At 51.2% G+C, this 27,808-nt stretch overlaps 1 protein-coding gene across 3 annotated transcripts; it reads right to left on the bottom strand.

The window, feature by feature from the left end:
- Window positions 1-3,907: 3,907 nt before the first annotated feature.
- PYROXD2 (pyridine nucleotide-disulphide oxidoreductase domain 2) lies at window positions 3,908-27,791 on the bottom strand. Of its 3 annotated transcripts, XM_074373796.1 has the most exons (16): window positions 25,915-26,385; window positions 21,833-21,852; window positions 19,284-19,377; window positions 19,127-19,200; window positions 16,590-16,745; window positions 14,486-14,639; window positions 12,653-12,714; window positions 12,464-12,561; window positions 10,200-10,341; window positions 9,698-9,832; window positions 8,317-8,389; window positions 7,899-8,055; window positions 7,415-7,569; window positions 6,607-6,713; window positions 4,981-5,101; window positions 3,908-4,189 (listed from the first exon to the last, which is right to left on the bottom strand). In XM_074373796.1, the coding sequence occupies exons 1-16, from the start codon at window positions 26,039-26,041 to the stop codon at window positions 4,119-4,121; spliced, it is 1,746 nt and encodes a 581-aa protein (XP_074229897.1). In that variant the 5' UTR covers window positions 26,042-26,385; the 3' UTR covers window positions 3,908-4,118. The 3 variants fall into 3 exon arrangements, with proteins under 3 accessions (XP_074229897.1, XP_045363499.2, XP_074229898.1); XM_045507543.2 differs by lacking the exon at window positions 16,590-16,745 and having other exon boundaries at window positions 25,915-26,403; XM_074373797.1 differs by lacking the exons at window positions 7,415-7,569; window positions 7,899-8,055 and having other exon boundaries at window positions 25,915-27,791.
- Window positions 27,792-27,808: the final 17 nt, after the last annotated feature.

Raw genomic sequence — 27,808 nt, 5'->3', positions numbered from 1 at the left:
GACCCTCACTTCCTCCAGAGCTCCTGAAAGACCAAACAGGAGGCAAGGCCAACAGGCACAGTGGAGAAAGTGTAGGTCTGGCTCTAATGCTTTCTCATTATTGACAACCCTTTTTATTACCTTTTCTTAAGAGACATGTTTTGGAAGATTTCTGCACACCAAGCTACCAAGAAAACGTCGTCTGCTCAATGCTATTGAATTCGTATACCAATTCTCTTAGTCAAAGGTGTATGTAACCAGCTGTGGCGTGGCTGACCCAGCCACATGCAGAATAGAACTGACGTAAATTCAGAAAAAATAAGTCCAGTTTTGGGTTCACCTCTGTGGCCTTCTTACAAGAACATGGGGTTTCTGCAAGGCTGTGGAACGCTGATAATCTGCTGTCCCTCCCCTTGTGATGTTAGGGAACTTTAGGTGATGGAGATCTCCACCCACCCCCCCCCAAGACCTAGACCCTGTCTGAAATCCTCCGATTTATGATCAATAAATATAATGAATGCATAGTAATTCACAAATCATTTGGACCAGACCTAGATAATCATTTTAAACAAAGCTTCAAAGTCCTATCCATTGACTGTGGGCTTGTTCTTAAACGAAGATCAGTTACATGAAGGTAGTAAGGAACACTTTCCAAATGGCCACCAGGTGGCCAGAAAGCCTTCAGCCTGTTGCTCAAATTTGGGTGTACTTGTTCTTTCCCATCTGTCTGTTTCTGCTCTTCTCCATATCTGACACACGCGCGTGCACTCTCTCGTTTTCTGACTCTCTCTCTGTGTCTCTCTATATGAATATGTGTGATATATATACCATACGTGTATCTCCTATATTAGAGAGAGAGAGACATCTTTCTATCTCTATAAGCAAAATTAGGATCCCACTGTATCTTACTTTCTTATTAGCATTTTTTATGAAATAAAAAAAAGTCATTTCAATGACATGATTTAAAAAACTGCTGTTTGATATTCCATCACATGCATTCGCCATGATTAATTTGACTAATTCTGTATGTGGGGATGTTTATTGTTTATGTTTATGTTTAAGCTGTTTCCAATATTTTGCCATTGCTAATGACACTGCAAGAATATGCTTGTACCCAAATCCTTGGGGACATCTTTAATTTTTTTGTTTTTTAGGCTAAGTGACAAGATGTTAAATAACCCACTAAATGAGTTGGCTTTTGGATGTTGGCTTTTGAATCTCATTATCAAATTCAAGTTTATGCTGCTGCCAATGGTGTACCAGAGTGTCTTTTCTGCCTACCTTGGTGATTTTCTATTACAATGATTTTTCTCAGTTTTATAGGTAAAACATGGTTGTTTGACTTTAATTGCATTTAATTGATTCCTGTCCAGATTTGCTGTCCATTTACGTTTCTCCTTATTTTGCATTTTGTGTTCCTTTTTATCTCATGTGCTTTCCCACTCCCCCACAGAATGCCACCCCATTCTTGGGCAAGCCTCTTTCCCTGCGGCATCTCTGCCTTTACCACGGGAGTAATACCAGTGTCCCACAGAAGAGTGCTTTGCAAAGAGAACATGGTCAAATGCTTTGCAAACAGAACGTGTCAGAAAAGTGCACACTCAGAAGGCCCGCAGGTGGCTTGGCCAGCCACATGTGTCATTCCTCCAGCTGGGATGCCCGAACTCCCTCTAGAGCTGTAAACCTCACATCTCACCCAGATTCCGGACCCCATCACCCAGGGGCCAGCAGAGCAGGAGGGGCCGGCCACAGTACCTAATGACTTAACCAGGTGAGGTTCACTTGCACGTCGGGTTTTTGCACGATTGTGCCTCAGAGGAAGTGTTCCCTACTGCTCTGGGAAACAGGGCAACCGTAAATCAGGTAACAATATGGCACTGACATTTATCCTTCTAAGAGTTTTACATTCTGAAGTCAGCAAGGGACCCATTGCCCAATCCACGGCCAATTTGCAGTCATCACTTTGGGAAAGCTAGACGCCCTTGCTCAGCTGGAAGGCATGCTGGGGGCGGTCACGAGCCCAGGCACCCCACAGGGCGGGGCCCGATCGTGTATCTCAGCCTGAACCAAATGTTATCTTCCAGGGTCGTGAGACAGAGACAGGAAGTCAGCAAACAGTGGGAAATTCTTCCTCTCACTGCTCATAGTGCTCTTCGGCCTCCCCTGGCCTCCTTCTTCAGCAGGAACATTTGCCTGGACAGCGGCTGCACCCCCTGGGGGGGCGTGACAGTGAGTCATTCCAACAGAAGTGGACGTGAGAAAAGAGTAGCCCTCTGGCCTTCAGCTGGTGCTAATTAGCAATCAAGGCCAAGGCTGAAGTCAATGTCCCATAAAGTCATGGTATAGCTTATGAGAGAATATTAGGCAGGCATTAAAAATAATGTTTTCAAAGAATTTTTATGAGACTGAAAAATGCTCATGACATGAAATAAAAGGAAGGAAAGAAAGGTGTAAAACCCACAGATAGAATACAGACTAGGATTCCAATTATGTAAAGGACTAGCTGGAAATATTGTAAAATGGTGACTGTGATTAGCTTTGCAGGTGAGATTAGGTTTGAGTTTTATGTTCTTTCTCATTATATGTTAAAAATTTCCTACACTATGCATTTGTGACTTTGATTTACTCCCCAAAATTAATATTTTATAAGACCAAGTCTGACATGTGCTGCCCCGGCCCCTGGGGATTTCACAAGTGCTTATTTGGTGTTAATTTCTCTCTTTAGCAGAGTTAGGACTGGCTGTGCCTGCCCTCACCCCACGTACTTGCTTTCTTGCCTGCTTCCTCCTTCTTCCCTCCCTCACTTCCTTCCTTCCTGACAAACATTTTCCCACCCTGAGCCCTGGGAAGTCTTTTGAGAAAAGCAAATCTTAAACCCAGACCAAGACCAAATTTGCAACAAGCTCAATGGGATAGGGGAGAGGGGACTGGTTTGGCAGCCCTCCTGGTGCAAAAAGGCTCGTGAACCCAAAAATGGCTCTGCATGCCCTAGTCACACTGCTCCTAGCAGGCTGCCTTCAGTTCTGGTGCCACGATCAAAAAAGAATGTTGAAATGCCTTCTGCTGATTCCAAAAATGCCAGTAACATCCCCACCAATAATATTAGCAGCAAGACCACCACCACGTACCGCATGCTTATCGTGTGCCAGACAGTGGATTAAACCATGATCTATTGTCTCATTTGATTTTTAAAACATCTCCTTTACAGATGAGAAATCTGAGTTTATCGAGGTGAAGTAATGAGGCGGGTACATGTTAATCTGTATAAATTTCCCTGGGGAAGGAGGGAGGCGAGTCTCAGGAAACCTCTGCCGTCTCTGCTGCTGGGGCCTCCCGCCCGCAGCCTTGGCTTCTGGGATTGGAGAAGCCGGCAGGAGAAGCGCATTTCCCCAGGGACAATTGTGTGACTCTTCCTGACCAAGAGTGACAACTCAACTCGTTTTAGAATAACATAGGTTTAAGTGGAAAGATTTTAGTGATGAGACAGGTATGGTTTGCTCATGGGAAGTAAGACGTTGAAGCTCCAGAATCGGGAAGATGGTTGCCCAGGTGTCCCTCAGCTGCATCCACCGTGCTCTCACCCCTGACTACTGTTTGCCTGACTTTGGCCATTTTGATGGCTTGAGAGGCCAAGCACTGCTCAGGCCCGTGGCTCCACTGGGTGACTTTGTGGGTCCCTGGGGAATCAGGTCCTTTCTCATACAGTTTGCCAGAAATGTGACAGCAGTAGACTGGGCCTCCTCAGGGCAGTCCCTCAGTCAGCTGGTAGGGGGCGCCCAGCAGTGAGAGGAGGATGCTCATTGGTCAAATGGACTGTTTGGAGCTGATGGGAGATTACTGAGTATCCCAGACAAGTATATCCCGCATGTAATCACCTAGTTATTGCATATTACCTACTCTACTAATGTATAGAAAAAAATGCAAACTGTCCATGTAAAACACGGCTTTAATAAAGCCAGTTTATTCATGAGGTCATGGGCACAAAGTTAACTTGGACCAAATGTAAATTGCATGTTTCTTCTAGAATAGCAGCTTGCTCCTTGAGGACTGGCCTGCCTCAAGCCATTTCCTGGGAAGCTGATCCAATGGGGACTTAAAATCTCAATGGTGACCTCTTCCTGGGTCAGAGTTGGTTCGTGTTACATGCTCCTGAGGTCCCTGAAGACCACGTGCGCTGCATTGCGTCCAGCGGCTCCCATGACACCTCCTCCTGGAAGAGAGTTTCCCATGAACCAAAGTTGTGCTCATCCCCACTCCCCCTCTTCCTCCCACCCACCCACCCACACACACGGAGGCTGGGGCTTGCAGAGGCACCAGCAGAGCAGAGTGGGGATGCCTGAAGTGTGGTGCTGGGGCCGTGGCATCAGAAGCACCTGGGACGACTCTGAAGCCACAGCCTGGGCTCCCCTGCAGGCTGCCTGCCTCAGCGCTCCACAGAGGGGCCGGTGCACAGTCCAAGCAAGTGTCCTCCCCCACCCCAAGTCTGAGAGCTGATGGGCCAGATGGTGAGACTCTCTTCACATGAAACTAGATTGAGGGGCTCGCTAAGGGCTTGGGGGGAAGACGTGGAAGTTCAGACCCTGTCTGGGAGACCAGGGCCCACATAGCTTAGAGGAAGCATCAATATGAAATGAGCATCTGTAGGGTTGGTTAGGCCTGGGATGGGGCAGGGAAATTTTTTTAAATTGAGAAACTGAACTTTGCTGATCATCCTCACTGGCCTAAAATACGGATGGGGAATTTAGGGACATGGGTCTCTCACAACCCATAATGGGAATTTGGAGAGATGGCTCCACTGGGATGTATCCCCAGACCTCACGAGGAGGAGGTATGAGCTAGCCTGTTTATCTCGGGGCACTGAGAATTCTCAGCTAGGGAAATGGCTTGTTCTCGTGGGAGCTCCTTGCCTCCCTCCTGCTCCCCTGCTCCCCTGTCTGCAAGCCTCTGACATCCCGCCAGCCCTCGCCACCCACACAGGTAGTAAGACCGAGGGTCACTCACCAGGATGGGCCCCACTTCCGCAGAGATACAGACCCTGGAGAGGGCTGCGGTAGCTGGAGTGCAGTGGCACAGGGCGGGCAAAGTACAGCTGGTCCAGGGCCATGGCACAGTGGAATACGTTCTGCGGGAGGCAGGGCCACAGCCGTTAACACAGGAGTATTACAGTCCCCACCGCCTTCCCCTCCCCTGCTCTCCAAGGAAGGTTCTTCTTCTTCCAGGATGTTTTCTCGGGGTCTTATGACACAGAATGAGGAGGGGGAGAGACAGAGTAGGCACATGTCCTAGGGCTGGGGGTGAAGTTTCCTAGAGGCATTTTTCAAGAAGAAAGAAGGGTAGGGAGCATCTTCAGAGTGTGAGGAAACTGAATGGGGAAGAAAAGGGAGATTTTAAAGATTCTGCTGTGGACTACGAATCCCCCTCTCTCTGTTAGAAAACAGAGGCATTTGATTTATTTTGGCTGCTAGCAACATGCTTCTTTGGCCAAAATATCAATCTGAGCCTGGGCCCTGGGGGTCCAACCTCCTGCACGGTCACAGTAAATGGCAGACAAGGACACTGGGACTCGAGCTCAGTTCTGCTCCACTGGCCAGGGTCAGACCAGCCGAGGAGGGAGGCAGTGTGGGGTCAGGGGAAGGATGCATCTGAAGGGCAGGTCTGGACAAGGAGACCAACATCTGCTGGATGTCACCATGGGGATGGCCACTGGCTGCCCCTCATCATGTCCCAAACTGAGCTCGCCCTCTTCCCTCAAGTCTGCTCCTCTCCCGTCTTCCCTGCGTCTCCTCCCCATCCTCTGCCTCCAGGCAGTTGCTTTACATCACCTCCACCCGACCTCTGCACTCAGAGCATTACTGGGACCTCTCAGTCTGCTGCCCCAAGCTTCCTCCTCCATCCTTTCCCTTCACTTCCCACTGCCTGGCCTCCTCCCTCTCTATCTGGCCCAGTGGCTGCCCAATACAAATAAAACAGGAGCCACATAGTAATTTTAGATTTCCTAGTAACCACATTCAAACTTAAAAAGAAACTGGTGACATTAATGTCAATAATCTATTGAATTTAACCCAGTAGATCCAAAATATTATCACTTCAACATGTGATCGGTATAAAAATTATTGGTGAGGCATGTTACATTTTTTTCATAGTCAGTCTTTGCCATCTGGGGTGCATTTTATACCTGAAGCACATCTCATCCCGGCCTGGCCGCACTGAAACCATCAATAATCACACGAAGCTAGAGGCTGCTGTACTGGACTTGGCCCCCTCTCCTGTCCCCCTGCCTCCAGGCTCAGTGAGTTTTTGACAAGTCAGAGAGAAGTCGGAGGCCATGCTGCCTTAGGGAACAGGTCCCTCTGAAGAAAGCCAGATGGGAGAGGCTGACATGGACATTCAGGCAGAAGGGCCACAGTCCTGGCGGCCTGCTCAGCAGCGCTCCCTCTCCTGTCCGCGCCTCCTCACCCCCCTCCCCATTCCCTAGATCTGACCACTCCTCCACCCTCCCTGCTGTGGTCTCTGCCACTGTCCTCTCTTCCCCAGGAGGCTGGGTGTGACTAGATAAAGCCAAAGGGGTCTGCCAGGGAAGTGGTGCAGGGAAAAGGTAATGAGAGACCCCCCCAGTCCTATACTCACCCCTCCAGGAAGCCCAAAGATTCTCTCCAAATCAGGGGGTGTGAGGACGTCTCTGCCCACCACGGAGCCCTTGAAGCCAGGGGCGTAGGCCTCGATGCAATCAAACACTGGGTGCCAAACACAGTGAAATGAGAGGATGTTCAGAGGAAGAAGAGGAGGCATTACAATTGTGCAGGTTGGCAAATTTATGAAAATTCATTAAACTCTACATTTAAAAGGGTTTTTTTCACATGCAAATTAATTCTCAATAAGCAAAACCCAGAAACAGTCCATAGCAAATTATTTATTTGCTACAAAGGCCTATGGATCTCAGGCTAGTCCAGCGTCCCACTCTTTCCCACCTTTTTACTCCAGCCCTAAACACAGACTTACCCTTGAATATGCAAAGATTTCTTCACCTCATTGCTCTGATCAAGTTATTTCTTTTGCTTGGAATGCCCTTTGCTGCCTGGCTGACTCCTATTCATCCTTTAAAACCCATCTTAAATTGTCCCCTCCTTTGGAAAGCTCTCCTTGTCTCTCTGGCTTCCTCCTTTGGTTCGCACAGTCCGTTGAACTGGAAGACTGGCTTATTAGTCTCCCCTATGGGACCTTGAGTAACTTGAGGGTAAGAATTGTGTCTTTTTGGCTTTCTTAGCCCAGTGCCTGATCCCCACAGGCACTCGTTACGTTGACTGAGGTTTCCCGGGCATGCCTCTCCCCCTGGCACAGGTGTGAATCCTGAGTGGGGCAGTCAGGAGGAGAGGGGTCCACCTGGGCTGCACGGCCAGCTGTCACTGTGGAGACAGGACGGTTCAGCCCTCTTTACCTCTGTCTGCGTAAGCATTTCTCTCCAGCTCGTCCCAGGCCTTGCCTCCAGACAGTGTGTAGGGAGTGTATTGAGTGAAGAGGGAGATGACGTGGCAGCCGGGGGGAGCCAGGGTGGGGTCCAGCGAGGAAGGGATGCAGAGCTCAATTATAGGTCTGCATGCAACACGGGAGGGGAGAGGGTTGGGCCTGCTGGAGGAAGGGGCTAGGGAGCTGCTCCGAGATGAGAGGGCACCAGGGCTGGGCTGCTGATCTCTGTGAGGTGGCCTTTGCCTGCAAGGACTCAGGAACCACCAGGACCACCAGGACCATCCAGACCACCATGGGGTGTCCCTCATCCCTAGGCCCTCATCCCTGCCAGACCTCCAGGACCCGGCTCTCTCATCCCGCCCCAGCCCCCCTGTGAATGTGCAGCTTGTCCCTGTTGCCCCCACCATACACCCTATGCTCCAACCAGGGGCTCCAATGTCTCCAGGGACCCCCACCTGTGTGAAGGCAGGCCATCCATGGCGTCTTCATAGGCCCGATGGAGAAGGAGGGTGTCCTCACAGTTGAGGTGGATGGTACACTGGTGATGGGGCAGTGGCTGGCCCCCGGGAGTATTGGGGGCTGCCAGGAAGTCAGGCAGCCTGTTAACAGCCACTGAGGGACCAAAGAGGAGGGTCAGGGCCCAAAGGCCTGTGTCCTCAGCCCCCCAGGATCCTCCTTCTCTACCTACCACCTGCTTACCCACGTGGTCGACTTGGAAGAAAAAGTACGAGAAAGTGTTTCACCTTCAAACTAGGGGGCAGGCTGGCGGTCAGGGACTAGAGCTGACGACGTAGGTGAGTTTTTCCCGGACCGGGAGATTTCTTACTCAGATAACACAGGGAGAGACTGCTCTGACATCTGTGAGTCTCCTACCGTTGATCTTGGTAACAGGTGACTGGATGTCCAGCTGGGAGATTCTCTGCACAAACTCCTCAGGAAGCCACTCCTAGAAGGAGAAGTTTCCATTCTGGGGTGGCCGAGGCCCCAAAGGAGCTGCCTTCCGCCTTTGCTGAGGCTGGTCCCTCTACTGCTGAAGATCCTCTCCCTCCCTCAGAGCTCAGCTAAACCACCTCCTCTGGGAAGCCCTCCTGGACCATTCCCACTCAGCGCTAACCATTCTATCCTTTACTCTCTGCCCGCAGTCCTGACTGTAAACAGCCCACTCCAGCTCCTGCTATGGATATGGCCAGTGGGCTGCAGCCCTTCTCCTCTGGTCTGCAAGCTCTTGGAAGTCTTGATGGTCTCAAAATTGTCTAAAGATTCTTTGAATTGATGTTTACTGAATTTTATTAATGGAATCACTTGGAAAAAGTGGTGCCTTGTCTCCAAGAATGACTGGGAGCTACTTGCCCATACACATATTGTCATATCTTTGGGGGACAGGGAAGGTGTGCTCAATTGCAAAATTGCCCCCAATCCCCGGCCCTCCCTGTATGCACACCCCTTTTTAATGTCCTTGCACTGTGACTCTGAGCTTGGCCATGAGACAGGGCTACTGCTGGCAAATGGGTTTCAAAGAGAAGCCTGGAAAGCACTTGCACGATTCAGTTTGCTCACTGTTGCCCTCCGCCAGACCCTGAGAACACGCTTGGACTAATGTGCTGGAGGACGAGAGACACAGGGAGCAGAGCTGTCAGCTTTAGACAGAGGTCCCCATCGTCCTGAGACCACCCTGGGCTCGTCATGGCCAGCAGAGCCCCAGGCACACACGCTAGGTCAGCCAAGGTCAGCAAGGCCCACTAGTGACCCACAGCTGACAGAAGATGCAGGTGAGTGAGCCCAGATCCCAGATCGGCCGAACTCAGCCAAGATCAACTAATTTACCCTACTTCGTGTGCTAACTCAGTATTTTTTGTTAGATGCCCAGAAGCTGTGTGGTTGTTATGCAACATTCATATGGCGATGGCTAATGGACACAAACGGTGAGAGTAGAGCTGGTTAGGAGGGAGAAGTCAGGGTGGTAGGAAAGTTGTAGAAATAACTCCGGTTGAAAGTCAGACTGGGGTTCTAGCTCTGGTTCTGCCAATCGCCAGCTGCCTGGCCTAAGTCACCTCACTTCCCTGGATCTTTCCCTTCACTTGTGAGGCGTCTTCCCTGTGGGCTACCTGCCTGTTAGGTAAGGAGAGAAGGACGGGCTTCTCACGTGCAGAGACCTGGCACCTGCACCTCCTACCCTGAAGCAGCCCCAGTTCCCTTGATCCCCCGAGTTCCAAGCCCCGCGTTGCAGACATTTTTCCCCCTCCCCAGGTCTCACCTGTGGCGTCAGCTTCAGGAAGGTGGTCTGCGGCGATGCGTTGGACAGCACCACTCTGCTCCTCACCTCCGAGCCGTCCTGCAGCACGACTCCTTGAACGCGCCCTCCATGGCTCACCTGCACCTTGGCCACTGTCTAGAGCCCATGGGAAAGAGGCCAGGACCACGGGAAGGGAAGTGCAGGTTGGTCTTGGAGGACTTCCGCTGTCTGTGTTTCTCCGACTCACAGCTTCCTCATCCCGAATCCCCCCAGCCGAGCTCTGCTGCCCTTTGGTGAAGCTTCAGCCCAGGTGTCAGGGGGTGACCACGAATTCAAAGGGGGTGGGCAGAAGAACTGGGAACTGGTTGACAGCTGCTTGGCCACTAACAGGCTGCAAAGCCAGAGACCTTTGATTCTAAGCCTGCCTTGACCATCAGTAAAACAAAGGACCCTCTGAATCCAAGATTCTGTTCTATTGTAGGATCATTGCCAAAAACAGGGTGAGGGTAGAGGGGCCATTCACCTTTTCGGTGAAGATGCTCGCTCCATGCGCAGCGGCTGAGCTTGCGATGGCATCAGAGAGGGCACCCATGCCACCCTGGACATAGCCCCAGGCTCCCTGCATCCCCTCCAGACCCCCCATCACGTGATGGAGCAGCACATACCTGAGGACGAATCATCAGAATCAGTGGCTGCAGGATGGATTTACTCTCCCCTGAGTTCTAGGAGCAAATGTTCCCTCCCATCTGGTACCTTCAGTCTCTCCTTGCCCCACTCCGGCTATGTCCCACTAGCCTTTAAGTGAGCCCAAGACTCCTGTAAGAGCCCTTCACCTCCCATTCTACATCCTCTCCCCATGTAAACATCTAGGGGTTGGTTAGAGCTTTGGTTCCAACAATGTGGCGGCGACGCCTGAACTGGCATCTCCAGCTCTCTCCTGGCTTGAGCCTGTATGCCAGCTACCCACAGCTATCTCCACTGGCATGGTTTTTGGCAGGCATCTTAAACCCATCCCGTTTCCCCGATTCCCTAACCTGTTTCTCCGTCAGTCTTCTCCACCCCAGTGAATGACACCTTCAGTTTCCAACAGAAACCTGGGTGTCAGTCTTGCCTCCTGCTAGCCCCTCACTGCCTACATCCAATCAAGTGCCTCCCAAAGAACGTTCCCAGGCTCAGGTCCCTGCTGCCTCCTCCTTGGCCCAGGCCACTCTGTTCTCCTCCTTAAACTTCTATAGCAACATCCTCCTAACTGGACCACCTTCTCCCACTCTTTCTTCCCTGCCGACCTTTCTCCACATAGAACCCGGAGACCAGTCTCAAAACCCAGCTGTGCTCCTGTCACTTGGCTCCTTTCAAGCCTTCACTGGCTCTCCGATGCTCTGAGGGTGATGGCCAGTCTCCACAAATGGCCCCCAGGGCTCCTGCCAGCTCATCAGCCCCATCCCTCACCACGGCCCCCAGCCCCAGCACTCCTACCAAACCACACCTCTCTCCGTGCCTTGAATGGACCACACGGTCCACCCACAGCTCCTACATTTGCACCGGCTGCTCCAGCAGCCTAGAAGCCCCTTCCTCCTTCACCCTTTGTTTAGCTAATTCTTCCTGTCCTTAGAATCTCAGATTACACATCTCTTCCTCATGGAAGCCTTCTCTGAGCCTGGACCACATGGTCCCCCTGCCTTATTTTCCCATCCTCACACTCACAGCCCTCCACTCCCACCGCTCGCTCTGTGCCTGCCTCTCCCAGCAGGACTTCAGCTCCATTCTCGACTGTCTCCCTAGCACCTGGCACAGATGAGTGCTCCACTAGTATTTATTGAAAGAATTAATGAAAAAACAAATGACTTAGAGGCCCATCTCACAAACTGGGCAGTAGCTAAGCCTTCCGGACACCCACAGAGAAAGGGACAGGAGGCCCCAGCTGGAAGATCCAGATTGGCTGTTTGATCACAAGAGCTTGGCCAAGGTGTCACAACGGCTGCCAACACCCCCTTTCCCTTTGCCCTGGGGAATCTGGGGCTGCTTAGTGTGGTTGAAAAACCACTTCCCAGGGTGTTCTTATCCCTTGAGAGTAAAGCCACACTGGCAGCTCCTAGATGCATCTTCCGGTGCACTGGAAACGGCCCAAGACCTGGCAGCATATTCTGTCCCCACAAACACACACACACACACACACCCTCCATTTCTGCTCCTACAGGGGCTCATTAAATAGTCCCACAACGACAGCCTTCACTGTGTCTGACTGCCCCCTCTCGGATGAGGCTGTCAGCACACCTCCCACTCACAACAGGAAGGGCAGCTTCCCACCCACAAGAAGGTGTCTTTGTGTGTGGGTCCTGGAACTCGGGAAAGGATCTATGCAAGAGGGAGGGGCAACAGGGCCCCTGTGGGAAGGGAAGAGAAAGATAGATAGATAGATGATAGATAGATAGATAGATAGATAGATAGATAGATAGATAGACAGATAGACAGATAGACAGAGTTGAGATGTCACAGTGGGAGGCAGGAGAGAGGCTCCTCTACTGAAGCACCAGGGAGGAGCGGCTAAGAAGGGAGAATATGGGGTGTCAGACAGCTCAGGCTGCAAATCAGCTCTGCCACTTACTAGCTGTGGGACTTCGGGGAGATAACTTCCCTTCTCCAAACCGCAACTCTCAGTGTTGCTTTGAGGCTTCAAGGAATCCTGGGTGAAGTGCCTGGCTCCTGCCTGACTCACTGGGTGAGCTCAATGGATGACAGCCATCGCTCTCGGCGGGGGATCTGCCCCACCTTGCCTCCCACACTCACCCACTCCCCGGAATGCTGGGACTTGTCATGGCTCCAATCACGCCATCTGTTGCCAGAGTGGCTTTTAGCGGCTCGGACTCAAACCACTGATCCAGCACCTGGAGAGCAAAACGTCAAGGAGAAGGGCTTACCTTGGGAGGAGAGGCTGCCACACTGTGAGGTCCTGCCTGTGTCCGGGGAGCCCCTCACCTTGGCAATGGGAGCTGTGAGGACCTGGTAATACTGGGGCAGCCGGGCTCCCACTATGCGGCCTAAAAGAGGAGATCCACAAAACATAAACTGAGACAGGCAAGAAGGGAACACGCTGATCTGTAATGTTTCTGCATCAGTTTCTTTATCTATAAAATGGGAATAATATTTTGTACCTCAAGGGCTATTGTGAGGATTAAACAAGTTATATAAAACATTTGCAAGTCCACAGGCACTTTATACATTTTAGCTGTTAGAATTATTTGGGGGAAATTTTAAATTTGTATCTTGATCCCTTACTTTGAATTCTGTGAGGCCCCCTACCCTGGGATGCCATGGCTTGGCTAATCCATTCCTCTGATATAGATTCAAACTATCTCAGAGAGTAACTAGGCACTAGGACCTTGAAGGCAGGGATCGTGATCTCTAGGCATTGTAGCCCCAGTGCCTAGCTTAGTGTCCGGCACATAGCAGTTGCTCAATAAATGTTTACTACATGAATGTTTATTGCATGAAGCTCCTTGGACCGGTAATCTGAGAGGCAGTGCCTACTTTGGGCATTTGTGATAGATTCTACTGGCTCTGATCCTTCACCCATCCCCGTGTCTACACCCTTTGCCATGTAACTCTGCACTGCCTCCCACCCTAGCTGAGTTGACCTGCCCTGCTCCTTGATTCTGGGCTCATCCGTGTGATTTGCTTGGCCAGTAGAACATTTGCAACTGTGAAAAAGCTTGAAACTGGTCAGAAACTTGATACAGGCTGGCACCTCGGGTCTTGCCCTCTGTGCTTCTGCCACTGACGTAAGAAGGCCAGGGCAGGGGTAGCCTGCAGCTTCTGAGAAGAGGACGAGAGGCACCTGGAGAAGAGCTGCTCCAGCCACAAATACACGTGTGAGACCAGACCACATCAGCTGAGCCCAGCTGAACCATGCAGACACATGAGAAACAAATGGGTATTTTTAAGCCACTGGAGTTTTGTAGTTCGTTATGGAGCAATTTTGTGACCACAGCTAACTGATTCAGTATTTTTCTAGAATATAGAAGCTAAACTGGTCTTTGTCCCCTATAGGAGTGCTAGAAAATAATAGCAAGCTTGGTGAGGCTTTCCTTCTCATGCCAAGGGCAGACATCACTAATTCATCACAGATTTTTTTTTTCTTGCTGAGCCTAAATCTAGCATCCTTCTTGTATGGGGGCATCTCTCTAAACTCTCTGGCCACTATCTCTTATTCCAGCCATAGCTATGGTGACGAGCCCCATGCAGGCTTGGGTCAGTGTCACACAGCACAACCTGACAGCAGCTCACCTCCGACCTGGAAGATGCGCCCCTTCATTTCTTCCCTGGGGCTTCTCTGGCACCATGACAGGACACCCACGGGAACCCATCTGGCCCCAGAGATGCACAACCCAGAAGTTAATGCCCATGCGGGAATTACTACCCTACAGGACAACCTCTGACCACTGGGGCACAGAACCCAATGGGTAAATGTTGCCTCTGTCTTCTATTGGGACCGCTTCTCACAGGCATTTTGTAAGTGGTGCCCTGCTTAGTAACACACCCTGGTGTTGACTTTCCCTCTTTCCAGATTCTCCTCCTTTCCCTGGGATCCCTCTTCAGAATGAACCACTTGTACAGAAGCCCTGGTCCCAGGCTCTATTCTTAGAGCACGCCAGGCTAAGACCTTCTCGCTTAAAGTGCTCCAGGCGGCCCCTATTAATTGATGGCAGTGGGCAGGCTGCTGTGGAGTCTCAGGCTTAGTCCAGCCATTGAGAAAATGGGCACAGCCACGTGAAGGCCCTCACATGCCCCAGTGCCTTCCCTGGGACTTACCCGCCTGCAACAGGGGCTTAAGGGTGGAGAGCGACTTGAGCCTCTGGAGCAGGGAGCCCCGCCAGAAGGCTTCCACATCCGCCGGGGCTGCATCCAGCAGAGGGTCAATGGCTAATGCCAAGCGACTCATGAATGCTTCATATTTGGGAAAGGCCTGGAAGAGAGCTCTGAGTCAGGGCCCTTCTGTCCCCGTGCTCTGCCCCCCATGCCGCCCCGTGTGGCCTGCTGCCTCTCAGCTGAGCCTTGATGGTTCCTTCGGCTTCAGGCTCACACGTGGCTCAGCCTGGCTGTGCTGAGTTACTCCCAGGTCTAGGTCCGTGCATGGATGTCCACCCTCAGGGAGGTCAGAGAGAGCGCGGGTGGGAGGGGAGCCACCAGGTGGTAGCAGGGACGAGGAGTTAATGCTGGTTGAGACTAGTCACCACGGAAAACCAGCTCGTATCCTAGGATGGGGCTGCCATAGTAAAACAAAAACCACTGAAAAGTTTCTTCTCTCTGTCTTGTCTTTCTATACATTCCTGGTAGAAGTAAGATCTCTTTCCCTGTATTCTAATACGTTGATGGTCCTTTCCTGGTCTGCAAGTCTCCCATGTCCTCCCGTCATCAGCAGAATCAGAAACTTGCCTACCTTCGCCCCTCAATCTCCCTCTAGAGAATCCATTTCAACACCCTGGTTACCACCCCACCCCCACCCCCACCCCTGGATGGCGACTAAGGACTAAGGAGCAGCGATGGACGCCTCTGCTACCTGAGGTCCTCCCTTAATTCTCAGCCCCAAGTTTTTAATGTTTGATTCATCTAGACTCATGGATATACTTGTGGAATTTTACCTGTTACATAAAGAAAAGTTCTGTATTAAGGTACACTGGAGAAGCCTTGATAAAAATGAAGTTAAACAGCTTTCTCTGCAGCAGGCCTTTAATGTGACACTGTGCAAAGATAAAACCAGAATTCAGGTTCCTTACTTTCCATGGGACATGGCCTCTGCCTCCTGTTCCTGTGGTCACAGCACGCATGGCCATAGCCACTGTCCTATAGGCCCAGGGACCTGACCTTGACCTAAATCCTCTCTGGTATGTCTGAGATGAATAGGATTGGGAGGAGAGGGTGTAGGCAGTGAACCCCAACCTACTGCAGGAAAGAATCACTTGAGAGGCACTTAAGAAAAAAACAAAGGCAAAGCTCCCCAAGTGGTCTGATCATCAGAGATGATGATCAGAGAGATGCTGTGTGCCTGGGGGTCTCTGGTTTTACCCAACACTAGATTAACACAACAAAAAGCAAAGCACGTGGATTGTATTAACCCAGGTTCTTCCTGTAAAATTGTCTCCACGAAGATATGAGTTAATGCTATGCCTTTAGCTTGTATCTAAGCTGGGTACAAAAAAATGGCAACTCAAAAAATCTTTTTATATCTGCAAAACCAATCACATCAGCCCTGTTACATTCAATGACTCATCTAGACAATGCTACCCAACACATTCCTTCCAATGCGATTCCAAGAAAAAAAATGTGCCTTCTCCATCAGATGTGTGCACTTCCTTTCATGAGACCTGCACGCCTTTTTGGACACACTCTTGCCTTGGGCTGCCAGGGGATGATGCCAAAGGGAATGAGTATTATTACAACTCTCTTGCCCTAAATTCCTGATCCAGTCTATTCTATCCTTAATTGTCTCTGATCCTCCCTTCATCCTTTTTTGGCTTTCATGTGCTTTAATATTGATAACCACCTGGAATTCTGTCTGAAAGCAGGAGAGGTAGAAAGCACAGACAGTATAAGGACATGTCGGTGGATTCCCCCTTTGAAATTCAGCAGGTGGAGGCCACCGGAACAGTGGCCTCATATTGAACACACCCATGTTTGAAAGTCTCCAGTGCCCACTGGTCTCCATCACTGTCCTCCATCCCTTCCTGTTGGCAGTGCCCAAGATCAAAGGCTTGCACTGGCTGGGCCCTCCTAGGGTAAGTCGGGTGGCCTGTCCAAGCTCCTGTGGCCTCTGGACAACCGGCTCCAGGACAACTCCAACCAAAACCACCTCCTTTCCAGAGTGGCCTCCAGGCTGAGACAGAGGAGGAAATCAGTCTCCCGTCACTTTCCCTACCTCGGCATCCTTTCGGGAGAACTGGGCGATCTGCTTCTGGTTTTCTGCCATGTCTGTGCCCAGCAGAAGGGACCTGGGCACCTTGCTCCCGGCACTCTCTTCCAGCATTGGGGTGAAGGAGTGGGGGTTTCGAAGATGAAGCCTCAGCCCATGTTTCTGCAGAACAGACAGCACAGGTAACATTCGAAGGGATCTGCCCTTGACCCTTCTCTGCCTGTTTGTGTGAGCACTCAGGTACTGCAGACAGGTTCCCAAGGCATGTGATCCTGGCTCCTATTTTTGACATAAGAGTATAACCTAGGCCCCCTACAGCAGAGCTTACCACACCGTGCGGTGCTACCCAGTGCTGGGACTGTACCAAGGTTTACAATGGTTACATCACAGCGGCTCTGTAAATACATCATCCTCATTGTGCAGATGCAACAACAGAAGCTCTGAGAAGTGAAATAATTTGTCCAAAGTCACATGGGGAAGTGGATCCTGGTTTCAAAGCCACATCCCTGCGACTCCAAAGCCCTGACCCTCAGTGCTAGTCTGTAACTGCCCTCATTTCAGAAGTAAATCATTAAAATTTAGAAAGACACAACAAAACCACAGTTATGTGAAAATCCATACCTACAAGGCAGATGAATTATTCACCTCAAAAAAGTTTTATTTACTTTGCAGACTCATTTACTCCAGGGTCACTTTAAGTGGAAGTTCCGCTGAGGCATTTAAAACATGATTTGATTCACAAATACTTGACGAGGGCACCGCCTGTTCCAAGAGCACATCCACTTTGTCAAAGAAGGTGGAGATAAAACAAGAGGGGCCTGTGCTGCCCCCCAAGTAAGACTGGCTGTTCCCACTGGAGACTTTCTTTTTCTTAAACCACTTTATCAAGGCCTGACTGACATACAAAGTGCTGTGCGTGTTTAATACATGCAACTTGATGTATTTGGCCTCTAAAGACTTCTTTCCCCAGACACCTGGCCCACTTCCTCACCTCTTTGAGGTCTTTGCTCAAATGTCGCCTGAGTAGCAAACGCCCTCCACACCCCCAGCTGCCTGTCCCCTCTCAAAAGCACTTTATTTCTGCTTTATTTCTCTCAAAAGCTCTTATCACCACCTGGCTCATTGCGAGCTTCGTTTTTCTCCATCTCCCCAGGTGGAATGTAAGCTCTATGCGCTCAGAAGCACAGTCTCCTTACTCAGCGCTGTATCCCCAACATCTAGAAATGGTACCCTCAGTGCCTAGTCTGTTGACTGCATAAATGAATGCCACGTCATAGACAAGATACCATCCCAGAGGACAGAAGTGAGATCTGTGAGCGCAAGTTTTAGGAAAACCTGAGAAAACCAAAAAAGACTTGTCCAGTAATTACAACAGAAGCTTCCCTGAACCACAGAAGTTCCTGATGGCAGGACCACCACGGCTGACTAGTCTGCGGAGGTGAGTCTGAATGCTGGTGGGGGCCGGGGCCAGGTCACCTGCAGGAGCGTCTCTAGCACTGAAAGGGGAAGTTTCTTTGATTCCAAATTAGAGGAATGTCAGCTCAGTTCCTCTTGACACAGTGAACTCTTTATCACCCGGGAGACATCCTCAGTTCCTCTTTGTCTCTCACCCTTGGCATCCCAACTGTCACCAAGCCTCAAAACTCAGCCTCCAGACCTTGTCCATGTCCCCTCATCTCCACTGCCCTGACTCAGCCCAAGCCACCATCTTGTCAACCACCCTGCGACCACAGCTGCTTCCACCACAGTCCACACCACCCAGCAGGTGGATTGACCTTATTAATTTCAAACTTTCAATTTAGGGCAACACTGGCGCTGAAGTGCCATCAGCTTTGTGTACAGCCAGCAGAGGACCCTTTTCTCCGAGGGGTGGTGACAGAGGCCCCGAGCAGGTAAGCTGAGTGGGCTTCAGGAATGTGTGACTGCGTTGGCTGGTCAGAGAGGCAGTAAGGGGTGAAAGGGGACAGAGCAGGCAAGACTGGAGACCAAGGTGGAGCTAAGAGGAGTAGATGAGGGCAGACTGTGAGTTCACGGGATGCCCTCAAAGTGAACCAGGAGCCTGAAGACATGAAAGTCCCCGAGTCCGATTCCTGTTCAAGCTGCCAAGGACGGTGACAGGCTCTCAAGGGTAATGAGGGCAGAAATTGGGTTCTGGGTCCTGAGGCAGCTTTGTAAACCCAGATGCCTTAGGGTCCTGGCAGGTTTCCTATGGGGCCCAAAGAGGACCCCGGAAGTGATGGGGCAAGACAGAACTAGGACCCCGCCAACCCATATAAGGTGCCAGCCCGTGCAGGTGTGTGGGAACATGGGCCTGATGTTGACAACGCTTGTTCTTGGAGAAGTCTGATTTGTATGTGAAATTTCCCCATTTTTAAGACACTGGGTGCAGACAAAGGCAGTCTGTGAGCAGGCACCAAGGAGACCATGGGGAATAGACACACCCTCCAAGGGGAGAACAGCAGCTGTCCGCCCTCCCAAGCCCCCAGACAATGGAGCAGGCGGACACACACACACACACACACACACACACACACACACTGAACCTTCAGCTCCAGCTCAGTGTAAATCTGCGGCCGCAGCAGGCTGAGGAGGTAGGATGCTCGGGAAAACTTAAATCCTGAAAACAAATGGAACAAAGACACTCAGCAGTGGTCACCAGTGGTCATCCCCCACGCCCCTCACCCCACCTCTCAGGCTCACCTGGGATTATCTCCTCGGTGACAGCCGCACCTCCGATCACGTGGCGTCTCTCGAACACAGCCGTGTTCACCCCCAGTCTCTGCAGGTAGGCTGCCTGGGGTCGGGGGCAGACAGGGCCCTCCCTTTATCCCTGGAGGCCGACCCGCCGCTCAGAGTCCTCACCACCGGGCTGGCACAGGCTGTTTCTGCCTCTGAGATGCTGTTCCCCTCCCTGCCCCATCAATTCCCACTGCCCCAGACCTCATCTAAGACCTGCATGACTGCTCCTGCCCCCGCACCTCCCAGCTGAGGGTGACCTTCCCTCTTGCAAGGCCTGGTGCCTCTGTGAAGTCATGCCAAAGCCGTCTCCAGGGTTCGCCCTCCACACACGCCCGAGGCGGCCCCAGGAGCCAGCCTTGTGAGTGCTGAGCCCCACCTCCCGATTCTGCTCCCCTCTCTCTTTCTGCTGGGGCGGCCCCAGGACCTAATCCATCCGGCCTCAGTTCCCGCATGTGTAAAAATGGTGCTGCCGCTGATAACCCTCACTATGCCTGCTTCTTGGGGCTGTTGTGGGGACACTCTGAGCTGGTCCCTAGAAGGGGCTTACACAGGGCCCTTGGCACGGAGGACGTGCTCCATCAGTGGAGCTATGATTATAACACAGCTTTATTTGGGGGAACAAATGATGCAGGGGTTTTTATTCATTTTTCTCTAGCACTAGTGGGAAATCAATAAATACTTGTTGAACTGAAATCGTCCTGAGTCTACAGACCTAAAATGCTGGTCGTCCCACCACCATCACCAAGGTGACAGGTGGGATGGTGTAACTCAGAAGGAAGATTTTTTAAAAAGCTCATTTGGCGACTACTGTGTGCCAGACACTGTGCAGGCATCATCTCATACAGTCCACCCATCACCCTAGAGGAAGGCACAGTGAGTCTCCCCATTTCCTAGATGATGAAACCAAGGCTCAGTGAGGCTAACGGCTCAGGATCCCAGAGCTGATGAGTAGAGGTGTCAGGAACTGAACCCAGGCAGTCTGGGCCCAGAACCTACACTCCTGACACATCCTAGTAAGAAAGGAAAAAGAGCAGCCCTGACATGACATTTGGAAGCTGGCCTGGCCTTCAGAGGCAAGTCGTGTTTTTCCTATTAGATGTGAACAATCTCAGAATGACGACCTCAGACAAGGGCAGTCTGAGACCACGGCAAAATGAGGCACAGCAAGCCCACCTGCAATTTTGTCTAGACACAAATGAAGACACGGTCTCTGGGCTGCCACAAAATACCAAACGCCCCCTCTCTGGGCCGAGATGAGTGATGGCCACTCTGCACGGTGACCGCTGTCCTCGTGCACGGTTTACAGAGACGCCCAGTCACAGGGCTGCCCCCTCGGAGCGTATCCAATCTAGAGCAAAGCCCGACTTCCTCAGGCTCTCCCCGAACCGCCCAACCAGAGAGCACGTCCTAGAACGGGCTCTTCCTGACGCCTTCCTATCCTGGGAGGCCCCGCAGTTCCCCATGGTGCGCACTCTCCCCACCCAGCTGGAGGAACGGCAGGGCTGTGCCTGGGTGTGCCCAGGACCTGGGACAACAGGTCACCCACCGTGTAAGGCTTTAGGAGCCAGGCCCTTGGGGCACATCACCTATCGACTCCCTTCACCACAGTTCTGTGAAGTGTGCAGTTTTATTCTCACTTTACTGTGGCTCAGAAAGATTAAATGAGTCGCCTTAACCTTCACAGATGGAAAGCGGCAGAGCTGGGAGACAAACTCAGGTTTGTATTAATATAAAATCAATGTTTTAAATCGTTGATCAGTTAAATAGTGTCCCCTGTGAAAGGTTCAAGTAACACTGATATGACAGGGAAGGTATTAAGACCCGACACAAGGCGGGGAGGGTATAGCTCAAGTGGTAGAGCGCGTGCTCAGCATCATGAGGTCCCGGGTTCAATCTCCAGTACCTCCTCTTAGAAAGTAAATAAGTAAACCTAATCACCTCCCCTCCCAAAAAAGAAAAAAGACCCAGCACAAGTCTCATGGCTCCCCCACAATGCTAAGTCACTGCACTACTGTTCTAGAGCCACCCCTGCTTCAGGAAGATGTTCCCTGCTTGTCCTGTGGCCTGAACACCCTCTAGCACACACTACGGCCTCCTTCCTAGGAGTACGCGGACTCAGGTTTGAGAAGCACAGCCTGCGGGTAACCCTGGCCCAGCTCAGCTGTGCGGTCAGAGCACCCCCAGCTCCAGTTACCTGATCCCCAGGCTCCAACCTGCCTCCCAGGCTATGCCCATTACACGCTTTCCAAGCTATTTATCATCTCGCTTTTGAACGCTCCCTGACTCTCCCAAGGTCATGGGGGAAATCCATGAGCATTAAGGAGAGGAAAGGCCGGGGGCCCCTGATTTCCCCCTTAATGACTGCAGAGTCCATTCGAGCCAGCACCAGGGTGAGAGGACTAGCTGGCTTTTCTTTCTCCCCTGTGGTCCTCATCCTGCTGGCTTCCTTACACTGCTGAGAGCCACACACCCAGGGGCCAGTGAAGTGGGTGGGAGGGGGAGGGACTCACAGCCACCAGCCCGTTGTGTCCTGCAACGAGACAGAGGGGAGGGGAGGAAAGCAACAGGGGTCAGTGGGCAGACACATTCCTTGAGGAGGGTGGCCATCCACCCCTGTCTCCATGCCCGTGAGGTCCTAGAGAGCAGGCAGAACTTGGGAATCCTCTTGCCTGTACCTGGATGTTGGAACAGAATCTAGCTCCATGCTGCAAGACACCCAATTTGTCGGGAATCAGAAAACACTGATTCTTGCCCTGGATTGAAAACAGCCCTGTCACCTTGGCTTGCCCAGTGGCTGGTGCTGGAGTAGGGACAAGGAGAAATCCACAGTCATCAGATGGAAGGTATCCCACGAAGCCTCCCATTGCTGGGCTTCCATCACTTCCCTTGGGGATGAGCAGGTGACTGTCAGAGGGCGGGTGACAGGGACGGGAAGGAGCATGGCCGGTATCTGGATGCTGGGCATTCCTGGCTGGCATGGAATTACCAGCTGTCTAGTGAGTGCTGGTCACGTGGACGGAGCTGCCGAGCATGGCTTGTTTTGCCCAAGTGTGGCTCCCATCAGTGCCCCAGAAAGCTTTAGTCACATGGGGCATCTCTGTCAGTTCCCAGTGTTCCCCAAATAAAACAGGAACAGTTCAAAGTGAATTAAACACACCCGGCTTCAGTGGGCACTAGAGTAGCCAGGTGTGCTTCAGAGGTGCCAGCTTATTGGGCAGATTTGTCTGTATTACAAAGTTTCTTTCCAAAAATTTTAGGTGGGCTGCCCGTGGGGTAGGAGCCCTGAACTTGGCTTGGGATCCGGTTTCACACCAAGCCCTCTGCTAGCAAGTGCCTCTCCAGCTCTGAGAAGCTTCAGGACCACCTGAGAACTCATGTAAATGCTGATTCTCAGACCCCGCCCCAGAATCTACTTAGCAGGTTCTGGGCAGGGACCTGGAACCGACTTCTCACAAGCTCCAGGTCATCCTGATGCAGGTGGTCTCAGACTCACAGGCCGAGCACATGGGCCCTTGGATTGGGGCCGCCCCTCTTCCTTACTCTCAGGGTAAAAAGCAGCGGCTGGAGAAGCCCTTGTTTTCAGGGAGGGGGCCAGGCCTCGCCTGGGACACTTGGCACACGTTTCTCCTTGGTGACAGAGGGTCACTCTGAGTCGTCAAAGATGTCACAAGATATGTTTTCTGAGCGCCAACCTGAACCCAAATTGCCTTAAATAGAAGACTCAACCATTAATTTGACAAACATCCACAAACGAGAGGTGGCAATGACCCACGGGATGGATTTCTCATGGCTGAGCTGATTTTGTTTTCCGTTTTCCACATAGACTCCCAGAATATTCGAGGTCATTGAGCCATTTTCTCATTCGTTAAAGGAATCTCTAAAATGGAGTGTTAAAAACCTCTTTGACCGTGATTGATCCACAGGAAGAAATGCATTTCACTCTGTAACCTGGCACCCAACCCCCCACCCCACCCCATATAAATGTGTTTCACAGAACAAAAGTTTCAAGAGCTAATATTAAGTTATCATGTGATAAACATGTGATAATCTATTTGATTACATACTTCACTGAAAATACTGGTTGCCACAGTACTATTTTTAGGTGCTTTTGAAAATTTTCTTAAGAAAGTTTTAAAAATAAGCGGGACAGGACTTATGAATGGACTGCAGCCTGAAGTTTGAAAAGCCCTGCTCCCAAACACATATGATAGATTAAAGGCAGATGGTCCTGGGCTCATCCTGGCTTCTGCATATGTAAAACACAGGGGCCGCTGGACCTGCACCGTTGCAGGGGGAGTAACCAGTAATACACGTAAAGTACCAATCCCTCAGCAGACCACAATACATGGCAGCTATTTGTCTTTTAATCAATGCTGATCATAAATCTTGGAAAACTAATAAAGGCTTCCAGGCAACGGGGTCCAGTTCAACGATCAGATATGAGCCCACAAATGAGCAAACAGACCTCAAATGACAAAGGGTGAGGATCCAACAGCCCAGGACACTTGACCATTTCCCACCCCCGGTCCCGGCTGAGCCCTCCTGTGGCCTCTGGTGACCTCTCCTTTCCCCCCCAAAAGAGTCCTAAACTGTGGGCTCGGCTAACTTCCGGGCCTGACTGCAGGGTTCCTTAGGCAGCAGGCACGTGGGGCTCTGGAGAGAAGCTGCTTTGTATGTGGGTTCCTGAATGTGTGGGCTGCTGCTCAAAGTGTTGGTTAGGTGTGCTGACCTCCTCTGAATCCCAGTCACCAGGGACGGGGCCCAGGAACTGTGTTTTAACAGGCTCCTTGGGTCATTCTTAGGCATATTCAAATGGCGAAATCACTGTCCTTTACAAGGTGGCTTCCAGGTTACTGGTGTGACCTTAGGGAGTAGAGATAATTATTATCTTAGAAGATGCCAGCTGTCCTTCACGCAGGCCAGAAAAACCTTCAAACCAGGCTTCCTGTTATGGTTAGCAATTTGAGAAGCAATGTCGAGGAAGAACTCATGCCCGAGACACCTACTTGTGGGAAATTCACCCGGACGTGAAGCTTGTCACGTCCTGACTGTTTTACTGTGTTTCCCCGCGGTCTATGCTGTCGCGGTTATTTATGGCTATGTACCCTTATGGGGTCCGTGCTGTGTGTTTCTCTCCCAAATTCACGTTCAGTGACGTCATGTTGGTAACTTGAAAATGGCCACAGTTTCAAGTGGTAACTTGAAAATACACACGATGGAAATTCGCAAACATTACACACCAGGGCTTGATTTATTATTTTTTTTGGTTGTTACCCGTAAGGAAGTGATGGAGAAAATGCTAACAATGCAGATTAAGCTTAACAGCAGTCATGTCTTAGCTGCCAAATTGTGAAATAGTGCAAAAAGTTGAGGAACATTTCTCCCAGCATTCTAAAAATATTTGATTGAGCGAAGCTTCCTGTCATTTAAGAAGTTCGGACATTAATCTTCGTTGTCTCACTTGCATTCTGCTCTTCAAAGTAAATGAAAATATCAAACAACATTCCTTTCGGAACTGTTCTCATTTGTCAATTGCAACCATAGGTTGGTTACTGAGTTTGGCAAAAATCACAGGAATTTGATAATGGATTGGCTAACTGGAATTCAGAGTATTGTATATTTTATCTGTAAAATTGTGTGCCACACTTATTTCAGTATTTACAATAACCTTATGCATGGATACATATGCACACATTTTACCCTGGAGAGGTGACTGGTAAACATTTACCAGCACACAACTGTTCTTGGTATGTGTAAAGATGAGGAAATGCCCAAACAGGGACGCAGCTTTAAAGTTGTGTGACGAGCATGTTCTTCCAGTCCTGTCATTGTCTCTCCATAAAAACCCAGTTGGAAAAAATGTCACAAGTTGGAATTTGGGGCCCTTGGGTGTGAATGCAAGGCCCCGAGGAAAGGCAGCCCGATCCCAGTCTGCAGCCTCACACGCTCGCGGGAGAGTCCGGGCCGCGCAGCCTGGCGCTCAGTAGTGGGTAGCGGCTCCCTGCAGCAGGTCCCCCATGCCCAGGTGTGCAGGACAATGGGGGGCTGTCACCCTCGGCGGACAAGCAGTAGGATCTCTGGGACTCATTTCTACTTTTTCCTAACTCCCTTTTATGTAACGACTGCAGAGTCTGTAGGGGCAGTCTCAGTGGTCAGGTGGTGGTGATCGGAACGCAGGGCACCCGGGGCAGCTGGATTTCCCAGATCTGTTGTCCCAGGGCTCTTTCTTTCCAACCTTTCTGGACCATATGCTTTCCAAGAAAGTGGCGGCAACCAGCTAATTTCACAGGAGATACATGGAAACCCGAGCTCATCTAGTCCTTCCTGATCAATCTAGATGGGAAAATTCGAGCCCAGAGAGGGCAAAAATCTGCCCCAGGCCACACAGCAAGTCCACGGCAGAGCCAGCCCCAGAATGCCGGTGCCTGCTCACAAACACAGTGGGCTTTTCACATCAGCACCTGCTCTTGCCCCAACTCCTGGTCAGCTTGTGCCCAGAGCAGAGGAAGGGGAGGGGTGGGGGATGGGGCCCCTCCAGGCTTCTGAACAGGGCTGCCCTCCTGCCCCTCAGCCCTGGCCCAGCCTGCTTTACCTGCTCCTATCACCACTGCATCGTACTCAGGCTTCAGGCGTCCCCTGGTGTACGAGTGAGCTTGTCTCCAAGCCGAGAAGGGAGAGGCACCCATGGCCCTGCTGAGCCCTCGGCCACAGGCAGCCATTTCTGCCCCGGACCAGGCCTGGAATTTGTGCCTCTCCAGGCAGGGGGAGGAGCAGGGAGAAAGCAGGAAGTTACGGCCCAGCTGCCGTACTTGGCCTCCGGCCACGACTGAACAGAGGACACTGAGCTGCTGCCGTGCTGCCGCCTGGCCCAGTTTGCACCGGGCAGAGTCGTGGGACGTCGCCTGTTAACTGGGCAGAAATCATGCCGCCTCCAGGCCTCCGGAGAGTAATCACTGTGCTGGTGATTCTCCAGGGAGCCATGCTGCCCCTCACGAAGGCACTGAGGCTTGGAGAAGAGTGAGTGAGTGAGTGAGTGAGTGAGTGAGTGAGTGAGTGAGTGAGTGTGTGTGTGTGTGTGTGTGTGTGTGTGTGTGTGTGTGTGTGTTTTTGCGCGTGCATGCACAGAGTGAGTGTTCCGAATTAAATGTCCAGGATGAGCTGGGGGTAGGAATCCAAGCAAAGAAGAGACAGAGTCAGACTCATCTCCAACTCCCTGTCCTTCTGGTCTGGAGAGGGTAACTGCTCTAAACCCACAGCAGGCTCAGGGACCCGCTGCCTGGAGGCCTGTGGGGCAACCCCTCAGCCCGGCTGTGCCAGAGCCTCAACAAAACTGCAGGGGTCCACACCTGCTGCTGGGGCCCCTTGAGCATCTCGCGTCCTCACCCAAAGGCTTTAAACACTGTCCACTTCACAGGCTGCTGCAAAGCCTGAAGGGTCTGGGGGCCAGTCCAGTCGCCTGTGACTCTTGGGGTTCACCATTTTCTTTTGAAGGCCCAAATATCTCTCTTCTGTCTTTTGGCATTTTTTCCATTTTCCAAGAATCCTCAAGGATTAAAGACAACATCTGTAAATACCCTCAGCTACGTGCTCACCGTCCTTGGCCTGTCCTGAATTAGAAGCTTCTTAGCTCCCTGCCCATTAGTTAGGCTGTTCACCTTGTGGGAACAGAGCACCGTAGGGGTTGGGAGTTCCTGTACTGCTCTGACATCTGTCAGTGTTCTAGAAACCTGCTATTAGAAATGCATCTCGAAATTAGCAGAATTTGTGGAAAAGTGCCCCTGGGTAAGAGGGATTCCTGGGGACCTTATTCTTGACTCAGACACCCCTCCACATGCCACAGAAGGTTTACGATGCGTGTGCCTCTGCTAAAATCCGATTCATGATCTTTCCCCAGTGTTATTTATAACACTGAAAAACTAGAGGGGTTGGTTAAACTAGATGTCATATCATGCAGCTGCTAAAAATTAGGGGAAAATATCAGGTGACAGAAGAGAGGACCCTGAACAGCGCTGGGCTCCTAGACTTAGATATTCCCCTTGGCTCTTCTGTATTTCCATTTCCATCTGTAAAGTCACCATATTAAGGGGGAAGGCAGTCCCGGTCACTATGACTGTCCCTCACTGCCACCGCCTGAGAACTTTAGCCCAAGTTGTGGTTCTAGCTCCTTTGGTACCTCTGTGCTCCAAGATGTTTACGTAACAGGAAAGAACAATCGTCTTTGCATGAATTTTAGCTCAAAACTGAAGGCCCTGCGGCCCAGCCTCTGTCTGTGCGTCACACGTGACCCAAGCGTTGCTGCACCGTGCTTACTTCTGCCACCGTCATCGCTTCTCTGTCCCCGCCGCGGCCCTTTGGAGTCCAGTGCTCTCGTGGGCACTTGTCCTTGTGTCTGTTCTGGTGGGCGTACTCCTAGGTTAGAGGAGGAGCTGTACCCGTTGGGTAGTGTTCTCAATCCAGGACTGTCTGGGAAGCTTTGAAAAACCTCA

Source organism: Camelus bactrianus, chromosome 11, assembly GCF_048773025.1.
Source record: "Camelus bactrianus isolate YW-2024 breed Bactrian camel chromosome 11, ASM4877302v1, whole genome shotgun sequence".
In the NCBI taxonomy this organism is placed as follows: Eukaryota; Metazoa; Chordata; class Mammalia; order Artiodactyla; family Camelidae; genus Camelus; species Camelus bactrianus.
Note: the sequence above shows the minus strand (reverse complement) of the source record. Positions and strands in the feature narration are given on the sequence as shown.